The sequence below is a fragment of the Macaca fascicularis genome, chromosome 8 (genome assembly GCF_037993035.2).
Source record: "Macaca fascicularis isolate 582-1 chromosome 8, T2T-MFA8v1.1".
Classification (NCBI taxonomy): domain Eukaryota; kingdom Metazoa; phylum Chordata; class Mammalia; order Primates; family Cercopithecidae; genus Macaca; species Macaca fascicularis.
Genome location: NC_088382.1, coordinates 31,939,082 through 31,952,446, shown reverse-complemented (window position 1 = coordinate 31,952,446; position 13,365 = coordinate 31,939,082). Strand labels below are relative to the sequence as shown.

Genomic DNA, 13,365 nt, shown 5'->3' with positions numbered 1-13,365 from the left:
GCTGGGACTACAGGCACCCACCACCATGCCCAGCTAATTTTTTTGTATTGTTAGTAGAGACGGGGTTTCACTGTGTTAGTCAGGATGGTCTCGATTTCCTGACCTTGTGATCCACCCACCTCGGTCTTCCAAAGTGCTGGGATTACAGGCATGAGCCACTGTGCCTGGTCGTATGTCTTTTTTTGAGACAGAGTCTTGCTGTGTTGCCCAGGCTGGAGTGTAGTGGTACTATCTGGGCTCACTGCAACCTCTACCTCCCGGGTGCATGCAGTTCTCCTCCCTAGCCTCCCAAGTAGCTGGGTTTATAGGCACGTACCACCAATTCTGGCTAATTTTTGTATTTTTAGTAGAAATGGGTTTCACCATATTGGCCAGGATGGTCTCAAACTCCAATCCGCCCACCATGGCCTCCCAAAGTGCTGGGATTACAGGCGTGAGCCACCGCACCCAGCCAAATTGTATGTCTTTGATCATTAATGGAGATAACTGTCTCAATCCAACTTGCTACAGTGATTGCCTTTAAAATGGACATTATGGCCAGGCACAGTGGCTCAGGCCTTGGGAGGCCAAGGCAGGAGGATCACTTGATGCCAAGAGTTCAAGACCAGCCTGGGCAACACAGCAAGACCCCCATCTCTACAAAAAAATAATTTAGCCAAGCGTGGTGGTTCATGCCTGTAGTCCCAGCTACTGGGGAGGCTGAGGAGGGAACATCACTTGAGCTCAGGAGGTTGAGGTTGCAGTGAGCTATGATCACACCACCGCACTCCAGTCTGGGCAACAGAGTAAGGCCCCATCTCAAAAAAAAAAATAAAGACTCCTTCAGAGTCTTCTTGGAGAGCGTAGAACGCCAACCCAAAGCTCCCACCCCAGCCTTGTGCAGGGAGGAGGCGGCCTGAAGTGAAGAACGGGATCTGGCGCACACCCTGCTCTTCCGCGAGGGCCGCTTCATGCTCACCACGGGCAGTTTTATTTCATGAAACAGGCCTCACGTACCATTTGCCAATCTGCTTAACTATCCTAAGCTGCTTCCTCTGCCTGTGTGTTACTGATCTTCATGTTTACATAATGGCCTCTTGCGTGTTTTTGTTTTTAAATAAAGGTGGCTTGGCTAGGTCGAGGCCTACATGTCTTAAAACCCATGCGGCTAAACGCAGCCACAGAACACTTCATAAGGTCAGGCCGCATGGCAGGGCATCCAGCAGGTGCAGGTGGTCAGAAAGACACCACCCCCAGGTAAAGCCGTGGCTCCCACCATCGGGAGAAGTCAGACTTTCAGCAAGCAGAGAGCTCCCTCAACTCCCATGCTGCTGTCCCTGTCCTTCCTGCCACTGGTCACCTGGAGAGGGAACAAGGGTGAACTAAAGGCCAGAATGAATGAAAGGCTGCACCTGGTGTGTCACCTGGGCGACAGAGCGAGACTCCATCTCAAAAAAAAAAAAAAATTGTTTAAAGTTACTTTGTCTTTGTAGATTGCAGTGATGTAAATACAGATTAAAGGAAGAGTAACGGTCATCATTAAAGGCCCCCAGCCTGAACTGTGCCCTTTGCTTTCAGCTCGCAGATTCACTGGTGCCCATGGAGATCAAGCCTGGCATCTCCTTGGCAACCGTCTCGGCCGTGCTGCACACCAAAGATAACAAGCACTTGCTTCAGGTAGGGGGTGCTGGGCGGGAGTGGAGGGGACCCTCTCCCCAACAAGAGACCAGACCACCTAACAGATTATATTTGAAACAGCACTTCATATGCTTTTGTGAGATGCAGTTGTGCTCTGTCGCCCAGGCTGGAGTGCAGTGGCACAAGCTCCGCCTTGCGGGTTCACACCATCCTCCTGCCTCAGCCTCCCAAGTAGCTGGGACTACAGGTGCCCGCCACCACACCTGGCTAATTTTTGTATTTTTAGTAGAGACGGGGTTTCACCATGTTAGTCAGGATGGTCTCGATCTCCTGGCCTCGTGATCCACCTGCCTTGGCCTCCCAAAGTGCTGGGATTACAGGCATGAGCCACTGCGCCCGGCCCATGAATTCTTGTTGAAGAATTATTTCCCTGGCCATGTGCCTCAGAGAGGCTGCTTTGCCCAGAGATGAGGCCGCACATCATCCCAAGGGCTGCCACAGGCACATTCCATAGGGGAGCGCTGCCATGCAAGGCAGGGCAGCAGGTGCAGCCCTGCCCTTGGGGGCTGGAACTGGAGGGCACCTGCATGAAGCTGTGGCTGCCTGAGAGCCTGGCCCTGCCACTGACCCGCACACAAGCGGGTGGCACTTCGGCTCCAGGGCAGGCACTGCATCTTAAGAATTCCTTTCAGATCTAGACTGTGTCACTTTTATGCCACATGTAGAATTGCCCCTAGCTACCACTTAAAGTCTGTTAGACCCTGTGCTGGGTCCTTGACCCGCCTTGTCTTACTGAGCCCTCAGAATTCGCTGCTGTCATCATTTTGTAGGCAGCTTCTCTAACATTGGCCAGATGGTGGCAAAGCTGGGGTTTCCCCCTTTTGGTCTGACCGCACAGTGAGTGTACCTAGCCACAGGGTCATGACTGTACCTGCAACACGACACAGTGTATTGTGGAGAATTTACTCAGCAGATACTAAAGTGAACCACCTGAAAGTTTAACAGTGGATCTTGATAAAAGGCAGAGATCTTAGCGAATAAGGTGTTGGTCGGGTGGACAGTTGAGCATCAGAGCGTGTGGATATGGGGCCCCCGGCAGCCAGGGAACTTGAACTGAGTGCCAGCTGAGGAAACCGGGCCAGGGCTCTGTGGCCTGTGAGGACAGGATAGTCTCAGGCTCTCAGTGTGGCCTGCAGTGGCCCCTGCTGCTCAGAGGAAACTCATGAAAGCCACTCTTTCCTTCTGCTCTAGCCCCCTCCTCGGCCCGCCCAGCCCACCAGTGGGAAGAAGAGAAAGCGGGTGAGCGATGATGTCCCGGACTGCAAAGTCCTGAAGCCTTTGTTGAGCGGTTCCATCCCCGTGGAGCAGTTTGTGCAGACCCTGGAGAAGGTGAGCAGGTTTCGCGGGCGCCGTGGAAACGCCACACGTGGCAGCCTTTCTCTGGCTCACTATGGCCCCCTGGCTGCAGGGAGTGGATGTTGCTGCTTGTCACTTAGTCCCCGCTGTCCTGTGGCATCTGCTTGGTCTAAGGTCCTGCTGGGAGACCCAGGAAAAAGACAGCGGACTGAGGAGTGCCCCGTCCTTCCTGCCAGCACGAGGTCACCAGAAAGCCTCTCCAGACTGAAGAAAAAGCTGCTTCCACACACAGATGTGATGAGTGGGGCAGGGTAGGGAGGCCAGGACAAAGGAGGACCCGGCCCTGCCAGAGCCTTGCGCTTCCACGCGTGACTCCTTGCTGTCAGAGGGGAGCCAAGGCTCCAGCTGAGTGTCAGGATTTGCAGGAGGCCATGGAGGGAGGGGACACTGGCCCTTCCCCTCTGTCTCAGCAGCCCTGATGGCTGCTTCTCCCAGACATGAGATTTCTTGACTATGATTAAAAGAAAAAAAATATCTAACCTTAAAGGTTGTAATTTTGGCTTCAGTCACAGGACTTCAGAGATGACTTTATTAGGATTATAGAGTCCTTGATAGGAAGGAGAAGGAATTGGCTAAAGGTAATACTGTTCATGCTGCTGCTTGCAAGAACTGCAACAAATTATAATTACATGGAAGGAGATTTCTACAAATTTTCTATCCAATGTAAATATCACAATTACGGACTTTCAAATCTTAAAGACTTTCCCTTTCCTAGGATTGGTTTTCTCCACCACCTGTCGTTGATCTTCCCATAGGGAAAAGGCTCTGGCTGGGTGGTTGCAGCTCTCCTCCATCCTCCTCCATGACCTTGCAGGGCTCCTGGGCCCTATTGATGGGCCTCAAGCTGGACTTTTTAAAACTTAAGATGAGGACCTTCTGCCTGGCCTGGCCTATGTCCTGACCCAGTGTTCCACCCTGGCACGCCCACCTCGGCTCCTCTATGCAGGAGGAACAAGCACCTGTCCAAGTCCCTAGGGGAGCCTGCAGCCATGAAGTACAGGTGGCCTCCCCACACCGAGGCCCTTCACCTGCTGTGTGTGTGTTTCAGGCACATGCCTCCTTTCCACGTCACGTCTGATTTGGAAGGAAATTCTGTCCTTAGCAATAGCTGAGAAAAGTTTGCTCTGCTGCCTTCTCTCCTTCACTCTTGAGAGGGCTCTGCCAAGTCCCACAGTCAGGGGTATCTTGGTGTCACCTGGCATTTTCCTGGAAGCTCAGAGAGCTGCAACTTAGGAGGGAGCTTTGTCACCAGGGGACGGCATGGTGCAAGCAACCGAGCGTCCCAGACTCCTGAACATAGGGCTTGGACGTGCCCTCAAAGAGCTCACAAAGCTTAGGCAGGTTGTGGAAATTCTGTTCTGTTTTGCATGAGATTTTGCATGTTTTGGGTCTCTTTTCAAGTATATGAAACTATTGCTGTCAAAGGCCCTATGACTAGTCTGAAGAATTAATGTTGAGGCGTGTCAGTTTCTAGAAAGTTCGGTCAAGTCTGCGAAGTGTAGTTTGTAGATCTCACAGCTGCAGTCTGCCCACCCCGTTCTCTCTTTTCTTTCGGAGCAGCACGGCTTCAGTGATATTAAGGTGGAGGACACAGCCAAGGGCCATATCGTCCTGCTCCAGGAAGCTGAGACGCTCATCCAGATTGAAGAAGACTCGACCCATATCATCTGCGACAATGACGAGATGCTCAGAGTGCGACTGCGGGACCTGGTCCTCAAATTCTTACAGAAGTTCTGAGTGGGCCGTCTGAGCCACTTCCCTGAAATCCTGCAGGCCCTCACTGGCTGCCCTCACAAGCCACCTGACGAGTGGCATGAGAGGCCGTTAACCATGTCTTTGTGGTGTCCTCTGGCTTAAGGAGTGAAGAGGTGGCTCTTGAGGGAAATGGTCTGGACTTACTCCCAGCACTGTTTCAGGCAAGAACTTTCCCTTTCAACTTCAGGCTAATTTCTTCTCAACTCTGGCTCTCCCGAGGAGCTGAAGGGTGGCAGAAGTGGAACGGAAGCAGTTTTCCAAGAGGCTCATGGGAGCCAGGGAGGTGGAGATGACCGGCTGGCTGTCTCACATGGGTCCCAGGCCTCGGGCAGGGGAGCCAGCCTTTGGTTTCGTTTACTTGCCTACAGTGCTGCACCCAATAAGATGATCCCAAAATATGGTAAAGTGAACCCATCTATCTGCATTTTCTACTCTGAGCACATTGGTTAATAAAAACTTATTTTTATATAATTAGCTGTCTTCTGTTGAATCTACAATCTTTATATTGATTTAGTAGCTGAAAAAATATGAAAATATACAGACAGCATGAACTTAGAAAACACCACAGCAAATTGAATTTTGATGTGTATGTTAAATCATATAATTTGCAGTTTATAAAAACACAGATCTGTTTCTTCTTAAATTGCGTACGAAGGTGCTCACCTTTAAGCTGTGGCTGCATAGAGAGTGATGCAGGTCGGTACCCCAGCCTCAGGCTCCACCTGCGCCACCTCTCCCACAGAGCCTCAGTCTCTGCGTTAAACCGAGTGTTACTCACGGATACCCTCAGAGCCACTCGTCACAGGAAGCTTTCAGACAAAAGTAACCTCACAAAAGACGACTGCTTTTGAAGTGTATAAAACCAACAGTTGCCAGGTCAGATAGCATGAGCTGTGACACTTTGTGAATTTTAAGAACAAATCTTAGCCCTGGTGGGCCATGCTAGGTAGTACGCCCAGCGCAGGCTGTTCTTAACCGTCTTGGAGTGATTGAAATCCAGTCAGAAGTCAGCCTCCAACTCGGCTGACTGCTAAACAGCACACGGGGATTTAGTGACCCGATAAATACATAACATGAACAGCTGCAGAACTGACTGCTCTGGCTTTATGGCGCATTATCACTTCTGTTGGAACGATCATATCGGTGGGAATGACTGCTTCAGTTTGCCATCTCCGACCTTACCAAACCTGGGCACAGGAATGCTTAAGCAGGTTTCTATTTTCCAAGGTTTGGGTCCACTCCAGTCAAGGGATAGGCTACAAAATAAACGAGGCTTCCAACCACGGGGCAGGACTGACATTACAAAAGATGAATGTGCCATGGCTATGAACATTTAGTTTTCTTTTTAGAATTACAAATAGGCATCCCAGGCAGGCATACTTCCAACAGAACCTTTGAGAGAATCAAGTGAAATTAAATTTTAAAAACATCTGAGGGCCAGGTGCAATGGCTCACACCTGTAATCCCAACAATTTGGGAGGCTGAGGCGGGCAGATCACAAGGTCAGGAGTTCGAGACCAGCCTGGCCAACATGGTGAAACCCCGTCTCTACTAAAGATACAAAAAAACAGCCAGGCATGGTGGCACGCACCTGTAATCCCAGCTACTCGGGAGGCTGAGGCAGGGGAATCACTTGAACCCGGGAGGTGGAGGTTGTAGTGAGCTGAGATCATGCCACTGCACTCCAGCCTCGGCAACAGGGCAAGCAAGACTCCATATAAAAAAAAAAATCTGAAATGCAAAAACAGTGTAAGCTAGAGCTCAGGAGAAACCAAAAATTTTGGTTTTATTTAAATGTCCTAGCAGTGCTATCTAGGAATGATGGGATCTGTCAAGCCTGTCTGCTGTGAAAGGGCTTGATCAGAGAGCCCAGTGCTGGTCCCTTGAGGGGGGTTGCAAAAGAAGTAAGCAGTAGGCACAAGTGAGTCAGTGGGTGCCCAATGAGCAGGGTGAAACTTAGGAGGTTTTAATCAAGTCATCACCACCCACTTAGTGGCAACAGTCAGAGGCAGGAAGCAGCAAAGACTCATGCTTTATAGAGAAGAGAGAAAAATCCAGAGCCGGCCTTTCCAGGTATGAGAAGAGCAGTTAGGAGTAATTGCCTAAAGTTCAGGTATTTGGATACCATGCCAGGTTGATTAGAAGACTCAGAAGAAGCGGCATAAGTGGCATGAGCAGCAGATGTGGCCTGGCTGTATCAGAGATGCGGCTCACTGACACTAACTGATACTGACTGACATTGACACCAACCTGGTGAAGACTCTGACATCCAGAAAAGTTTGTACTCAAACCCAGTGGAATCCTAGTGATTAATTGAAAAAAACTTAACAATAGTGCAGAGACCTCATATTATTTAAGTCTTAGTACAAAGTGATATATTAGTTATCTATTGCACAACAAATTACCCCAAACACAGTGGCTCACGCCTGTAATCCCAGCACTTTAGGAGGCGGTCGAGGTGGGCAGATCACAAAGTCAGGAGATCGAGACCATCCTGGCTAACACGGTGAAATCCCATCTCTACTAAAAATACAAAAAATTAGCCAGGCGTGGTGGTGGGCACCTGTAGTCCCAGCTACTCGGGAGGCTGAGGCAGGAGAATGGCGTGAACCCAGGAGGCGGACCCTGCAGTGAGCCAAGATCACGCCACTGCACTCCAGCCTGGGTGACAGAGCGAGACTCTGTCTCAAAAAAACAAACAAACAAAAAAAAAAACAGATGTTTCTCGTCTGTTTCTATGGTCGGGAATCTGGTGTGGTGTGGCTTAGCTGGTCGACCCTGGCTCAGGGTCTCCTCTTCACACGGCTGCAGTCAGGTGTTGGGTGAGGGAACAGAGGTTAAGTAACTTTCCGCAGAACAGCCAGTGAGTGGCTTCTGCCTTACCACAACACCATGGGTGAGTATCAGGTCAGCAGCTGGCCAGGAAATGGAAATCTGTCTTTTAGGCCATTGCTTTTCAAGTCACATGTACTCCATCTCTCCCGATCCCTGGAGAGCTTGAAGCTTTTGGCCCTCACAGTTGTCCTGTAAAGGCGTTTCCAAACTGTAATGAAGTATCAACAGAAACAGGAGTGAAGAAACCTTTAAACCTGCATAATGACATATTAACAGGAGCCAAGCAACCAGTGGGAAGGAAAGGAGCACACTCTTCCTCTGGCCCTGAGTCCAGTTTTTTTCCTGAAGCCAAGAGAAGTGAATGCTGCCTCACTGCTTTAGGCCATCTATAAGAAGGTAAACAACACTTACCTTTCAAACGCACTGCAGTGGGACTACAGATAAATAACAGTAGTCTTCTTTGAACCTAAAATAGAGTGGAAATAACCAACGACAATCCTGGAGGAAGTCACAGGTAAATCCTGGAGACCAGCAGTGCTGAGCTGAGCCGGAGGGCCAGTCTCACTGAAGACTCAATCCAGCCTCCGTCAGGAACTGATCTTCTAAAGATCAAATACCAGAGTCTCTACTGCTCCTTGGCAGCCCATTATGGCTTTTAATCACATCATAAAACATGATATACATTATGGCCAGGTGCAGTAGCTTACACCTGTAATCCCAGCACTTTGGGAGGCCAAGGTGGGCGAATCACAAGGTCAGAAGTTCAAGACCGGCTTGGCCAAGATGGTGAAAACCCGTTTCTCCTAAAAATACAAAAATTAGCCAGACGTGGTAGCAGGCGCCTGTAATCCCAGCTACTCGGGAGGCTGAGGCAGAGAAACCCGGGGAGGGGGCGGGGGGATGGAGTTTGCAGTCAGCCAAGATCACACCACTGCACTCCAGCCTGGGAGACACAGCATGACTGTCTCAAAAAAAAAAAAAATATATATATATATATATATATATATATATATATGCGCGCGTGTGTGTATATATGTGTGTGTGTATATATATGTATACGTGTATATGTGTATATATGTGTGTATATATATGTGTGTGTGTATATATATGTATACGTGTATATATATGTGTGTGTATATGTGTGTGTATATATACACACACACATATTAAACGTAAACTTCTGAGTCACAGGACCACAGATCTTTGAAAGGGGTGTAAACGCCCATCTCCTTAGGCATGTAGAATATTTCTTGCTTCTCTTATGTTGGCATTGCAGGCCATTGAAAAAAAAATGCGTAGCCCCCACGTAATGTTGTTTGTGTTAGCAGGATTTACCCTTTACCTTTCTCTACAATAAACATTCCTAATCCATGTGTAAGTCTCCCTGATGTAGTTATCAAATCAATCACCGGTAAAAAGTAACTTCTCATTCTGAGTTACCAAACACATTATCAATTAAGTTTGCTAACATTTTGTTAAATTATCCAATATTAAGTTTTTACTCTAGTAACTATTCATAGTTGCTTCACATACTTTGGAAATAATGGCCTTTCATTTCACAAAGCCTTTCCCAGTCATCAGGAAGCACCTTCCAGTCATCAGGGGGCATTAGTCGGCACCTGCTCACATATTCGGTGTGTTGTGCTGTCTATCATGGCTTTAGCTCACCGTCACAGATAAGCCCTTCTCCCAGACTTACAGCTAGAGAGGAGCACATTTCCAGGACCATGAGCACCCTGAGGACAGAGTCTGTTTTTTCCACCTTGTCCCAGCATGAGGCTTGGGGGAAGAAGGTAAGGAAAGAAAATTTCAGAAATATTTAGGAATTACAGGCCAAAACAACATTTCCTGGTGGGTCAGTTTTTTAACTGCAATATTCTAAACATGGGAACCTGCACATAAGTGTAAAAATCCCTATCATTTAGCCCGTGCTTTAAAATAGCTACTTGATTCAGTGGGCAGCTTCCTGATGAAAAGAGGTCGGTAACTGTGGCCAACAAGCCAAATCTGGCCCACAAGCAGACTTGTTGGAAAAAAGATGCAACAGAAATCACATGTGGTCCACAAAGCCTAAAACATTTGCTGACCCTTTACAGAAAAAGTACGCCAATCCCTGCTCAGTGTGTTGAAACATTTCTATAGTACTTATTCAAGTAATGGTCAAATAATGGAATGGCGATGTAACAGCTCCCATCAGACCTGACCCTCCTAGAGATAAAACTATAAACTCCGGACGTATGTAGTTAGGTAAGTAGGTAGACAGAACAACCTACCACAAAAAACAATTCCATTAGCATAGAGATTTTATCACCCTGGTAATAATTATTAAAACAACTAGACAAAAAAAGTAAATTCTTTAGATGACCTGAACAAAACTGTCAAAAACTTTGACGTAATTGATACTTTTTAGAGTACTTGCTCCACAGCAGCAGAATGTTTACCATGAAAACCACATGCTAGGTGATAAAACACATCTCATTACATCTAAAAGGACTGAACGCATACACAAAACCTTCTCTCACCACAATGGAATTAAATTCAAACTCGACAAAATATTTTGGAAAACCACAAATATTTAGAAATCAAACACTTCTGGTTGGGCGTGGTGGCTCACGCCTATAATCCCAGCACTCTGGGAGGCCAAGGAGGGCGGATCACGAGGTCAAGAGATTGAGACCATCCTGGCTAACACGGTGAAATCCCGTCTCTACTAAAAGTACAAAAAATTAGCCGGGTGTGGTGGCGGGTGCCTGTAGTCCCAGCTACTCAGGAGGCTGAGGCAGGAGAATTGCGTGAACCTGAGAGGCGGAGCTTGCAGTGAGCTGAGATTGTGCCACTGCACTCCAGCCTGGGCAACAATGCAAGACTCCATCTCAAAAAAAAAAAAAAAAAAAGAAAGAAATTAAACACTTCTAAAATAGCTCATGGATCAAAGATGACATCACAAAATGAATTGGAAAATATTTTGAACAGAAAAATAAAGCTCAAAATGTATAGGATACTGCTAAAGTAGTGCTTAAAAGTCATTTTATACCTTTAAATGCTTACAGAAAAAATGAAAAGCCTAAAATTGACCTAAATTTTTACCTTAGAAGACTATAAAAAGGGCCAAGTAAACCCAGAGAACACAGAGGAAAGAAATCATAAAAGGACAAATGAACAAAACAGAATAGAGAAAACTAACAAAGTCAAAAGCTGATTTTTGAAAAGATCAGCAGAATTGATACACACCTCATTACACTGATCAAGGAAAGACAGGACCGACTGCCCATATGGGCAGTGAAAAAACTATGGTCATCACTACAGATCCTACGGATATGAAGACGACAACCAATCGGAAACGAAAAGGGGGGTATTACTAAAGAGCCTACAAATATTAAAGGGATAAAAAGAATACCAACTTATGCCAACAAATTTACCACCACAGATAAAATGAAAAATTTCCTTTGAAGACACAAATAGACAAAGCTCATTCAACAAGAAAAAGAACTTGATATTCACTTAAGAAATTAAATTTAGTATCTTCTCACAAGGAAAACTCCAGGCCTAGATGGTTTCCTTGGGAAACTGTATCAAACATTTAAGGAAGAAATAACACCAATCATGTATAACCTCTATGAAAAAGAGGAAGAGGGGATACTTCCAATCCTTTTTAAGGGGCCAGCATAACTCTAATACCAAAACCTTACAAAGTCATTACCAAAAAAGAAAATGAGAAGTAAATATATCTCATGAACATCAATGCAAAAAACAAAAACAAAAACTTCAATTATCAGCAACCTGAATCCAGCAATACACAAATAGGATAATATGACATGACCAAGTAGGGTTTATCCCTGGAATGCAAGGATAAATATTTGAAAGCCAATCTAATTTATAATAGCAAGATAGAGGAGAAACCCCATATGATCATTTCAATAGATACAGGAAAAAAGCATTTGATGAAATTCTCTAACAGCACTCAGCAGACAGGAATAAAAGGGAACATACTCAACCTGATAAAGGTCATGTATGAAAAACTTACAGCTCAGTGAAATACTAGAGCTTTTACCCAAATATTGAGAACAAAGCAAGGTGCCGATCCATACTACTGTTCTATAGTGTTCTTGGAGTCCCAGTCATTGCAGTAAGGCAAAAATGAAGAGGAGAAGGCAGGCAGGCATACAAACAGATAAAGCATAAAGCTAGGAAAGAAGTAAAACTGTTTTCAGATGAGACTTTTTACATAGAAAGTTCTAAGAAATCTAGAAAACTACTGGAGTAAGTTCGCAAGACTGCAGAATACAAGGTTAGTATCCAAAAGTCAACTGTATTTTATATATTAACATGTTTTTGAGAGAGAGTCTTGCTCTGTCACCCAGGCTGGAGTGCAGTGGCAGAGTCATGGCTCACTGCAGCCTTAAACTCCCAGGCTCAAGTGACCCTTCCACTTCAGTTTCCCAAGTATCTGGGACCACAGGCACATGCCACCGCATCCAGCTACTTTTTTTTTTTCTTTTTACTTTTGTAGAGACCCACCTTGGCCTCCCAGAGTGCTGGGAATAAAGGTGTGAGGCACAAAACCTGGCCAGAAAATAAAATGTTTTTGAAACAGCAACTTCATTCATAATAGTGTGAGATAACTTTTGAAAATATATGTAAGATCTCTACACTAAAAGTCTCAAAACCTTGCTGAAATTAATGACTTGAATAAACGGAGAAATATACCATATTCATGGATTAGAAGACTCAATACTAACATTTTAATTCTGCCTATTGATTTACAGATTTGATACAATACCATCCCAGCAGACAGCCACACCACAACCTAACCCAATGTTTTAAGTAGGTAAAGGACTTGAATAAACATTTTTCCGAAGAAGATACATGGATGGCCAATAAGCACATAAAGAGATATTCAACACTAGTCATTAGGGAAATGAAAATCAAACCCACAACAAGGTACTTCACACCTACTAGGATGGCTGTAATATTTTTTTTAATTTTTTATCAGAAAGTAAGTGTTGGGCCGGGCATGGTGGCTCACGCCTGTAATCCCAGCACTTTGGGAGGCCAAAGCAGGTGGATCACGAGGTCAGGAGTTCAAGACAAGCCTGGCCAAGATGGTGAAACAAAAATACAAAAAATTAGCCTGGCGTGGTGGCGGGTGCCTGTAACCCCAGCTAGTTGGGAGGCTGAGGCAGAGAATTGCTTGAACCCAGGAAGCGGAGGTTGCAGTGAGCAGAGATTGCACCACCGCACTCCAGCCTTAGTGACAGAGCAAGACTCCATCTCAAAAAAAAAAAAAAAAAAAAAAGTGTTGGGAGAAGTGGAGAAATTGGAACCTTCATACACTGCCAGTGGAATGTAAAATGACACAGCTGCTATGGACGACAGTTTGGCAGCTCCTCAAAAAGTTAAATTACCATATTGAATTGAAATTACCATACAGAATTACCATATTGTCCAGCAACTCCACTGCTCTATAGATACCCAAAAGACTTGACAGCAGGGACTCAAATATTTGACCACCTATGTTCTTAGCAATATTATTCCCCACCTGAGTAACCAAAAGGTGGATGCAACCCAAGTATCCACCAACAGATGAACAGATAAACAAAATGTGTAATATACATACAATGAACTATTATCCACCCACAGAAAAGAATGAGATTCTGATACACGCTGCAATGGGTAAACCTTGAAAACATGCTAAGTGAAAAAAGTCAGACAAAAAAGACCACATATTTTATGATTCATTGA

The 13,365-nt window shown here is 45.8% G+C and overlaps 1 protein-coding gene across 3 annotated transcripts in view; it reads left to right on the top strand.

Annotated features, from left to right (window-relative positions):
• The window catches only part of INTS9 (integrator complex subunit 9), a 128,110-nt gene extending 122,851 nt beyond the window's left edge, over nucleotides 1-5,259 (top strand). For 2 of the 3 annotated variants that reach the window (XM_045399006.2, XM_005562965.4), the window contains 3 exons: nucleotides 1,558-1,656; nucleotides 2,869-3,006; nucleotides 4,594-5,259. In XM_045399006.2, the coding sequence (XP_045254941.1) occupies nucleotides 1,558-1,656; nucleotides 2,869-3,006; nucleotides 4,594-4,770 (414 nt within the window). In that variant the 3' untranslated portion in view covers nucleotides 4,771-5,259. Of the gene's footprint in view, nucleotides 1-1,557; nucleotides 1,657-2,868; nucleotides 3,007-3,147 lie in introns of all 3 variants that reach the window. The other variant, XM_005562966.5, reaches the window with a different exon arrangement.
• The last annotated feature ends 8,106 nt before the right edge of the window (nucleotides 5,260-13,365 follow it).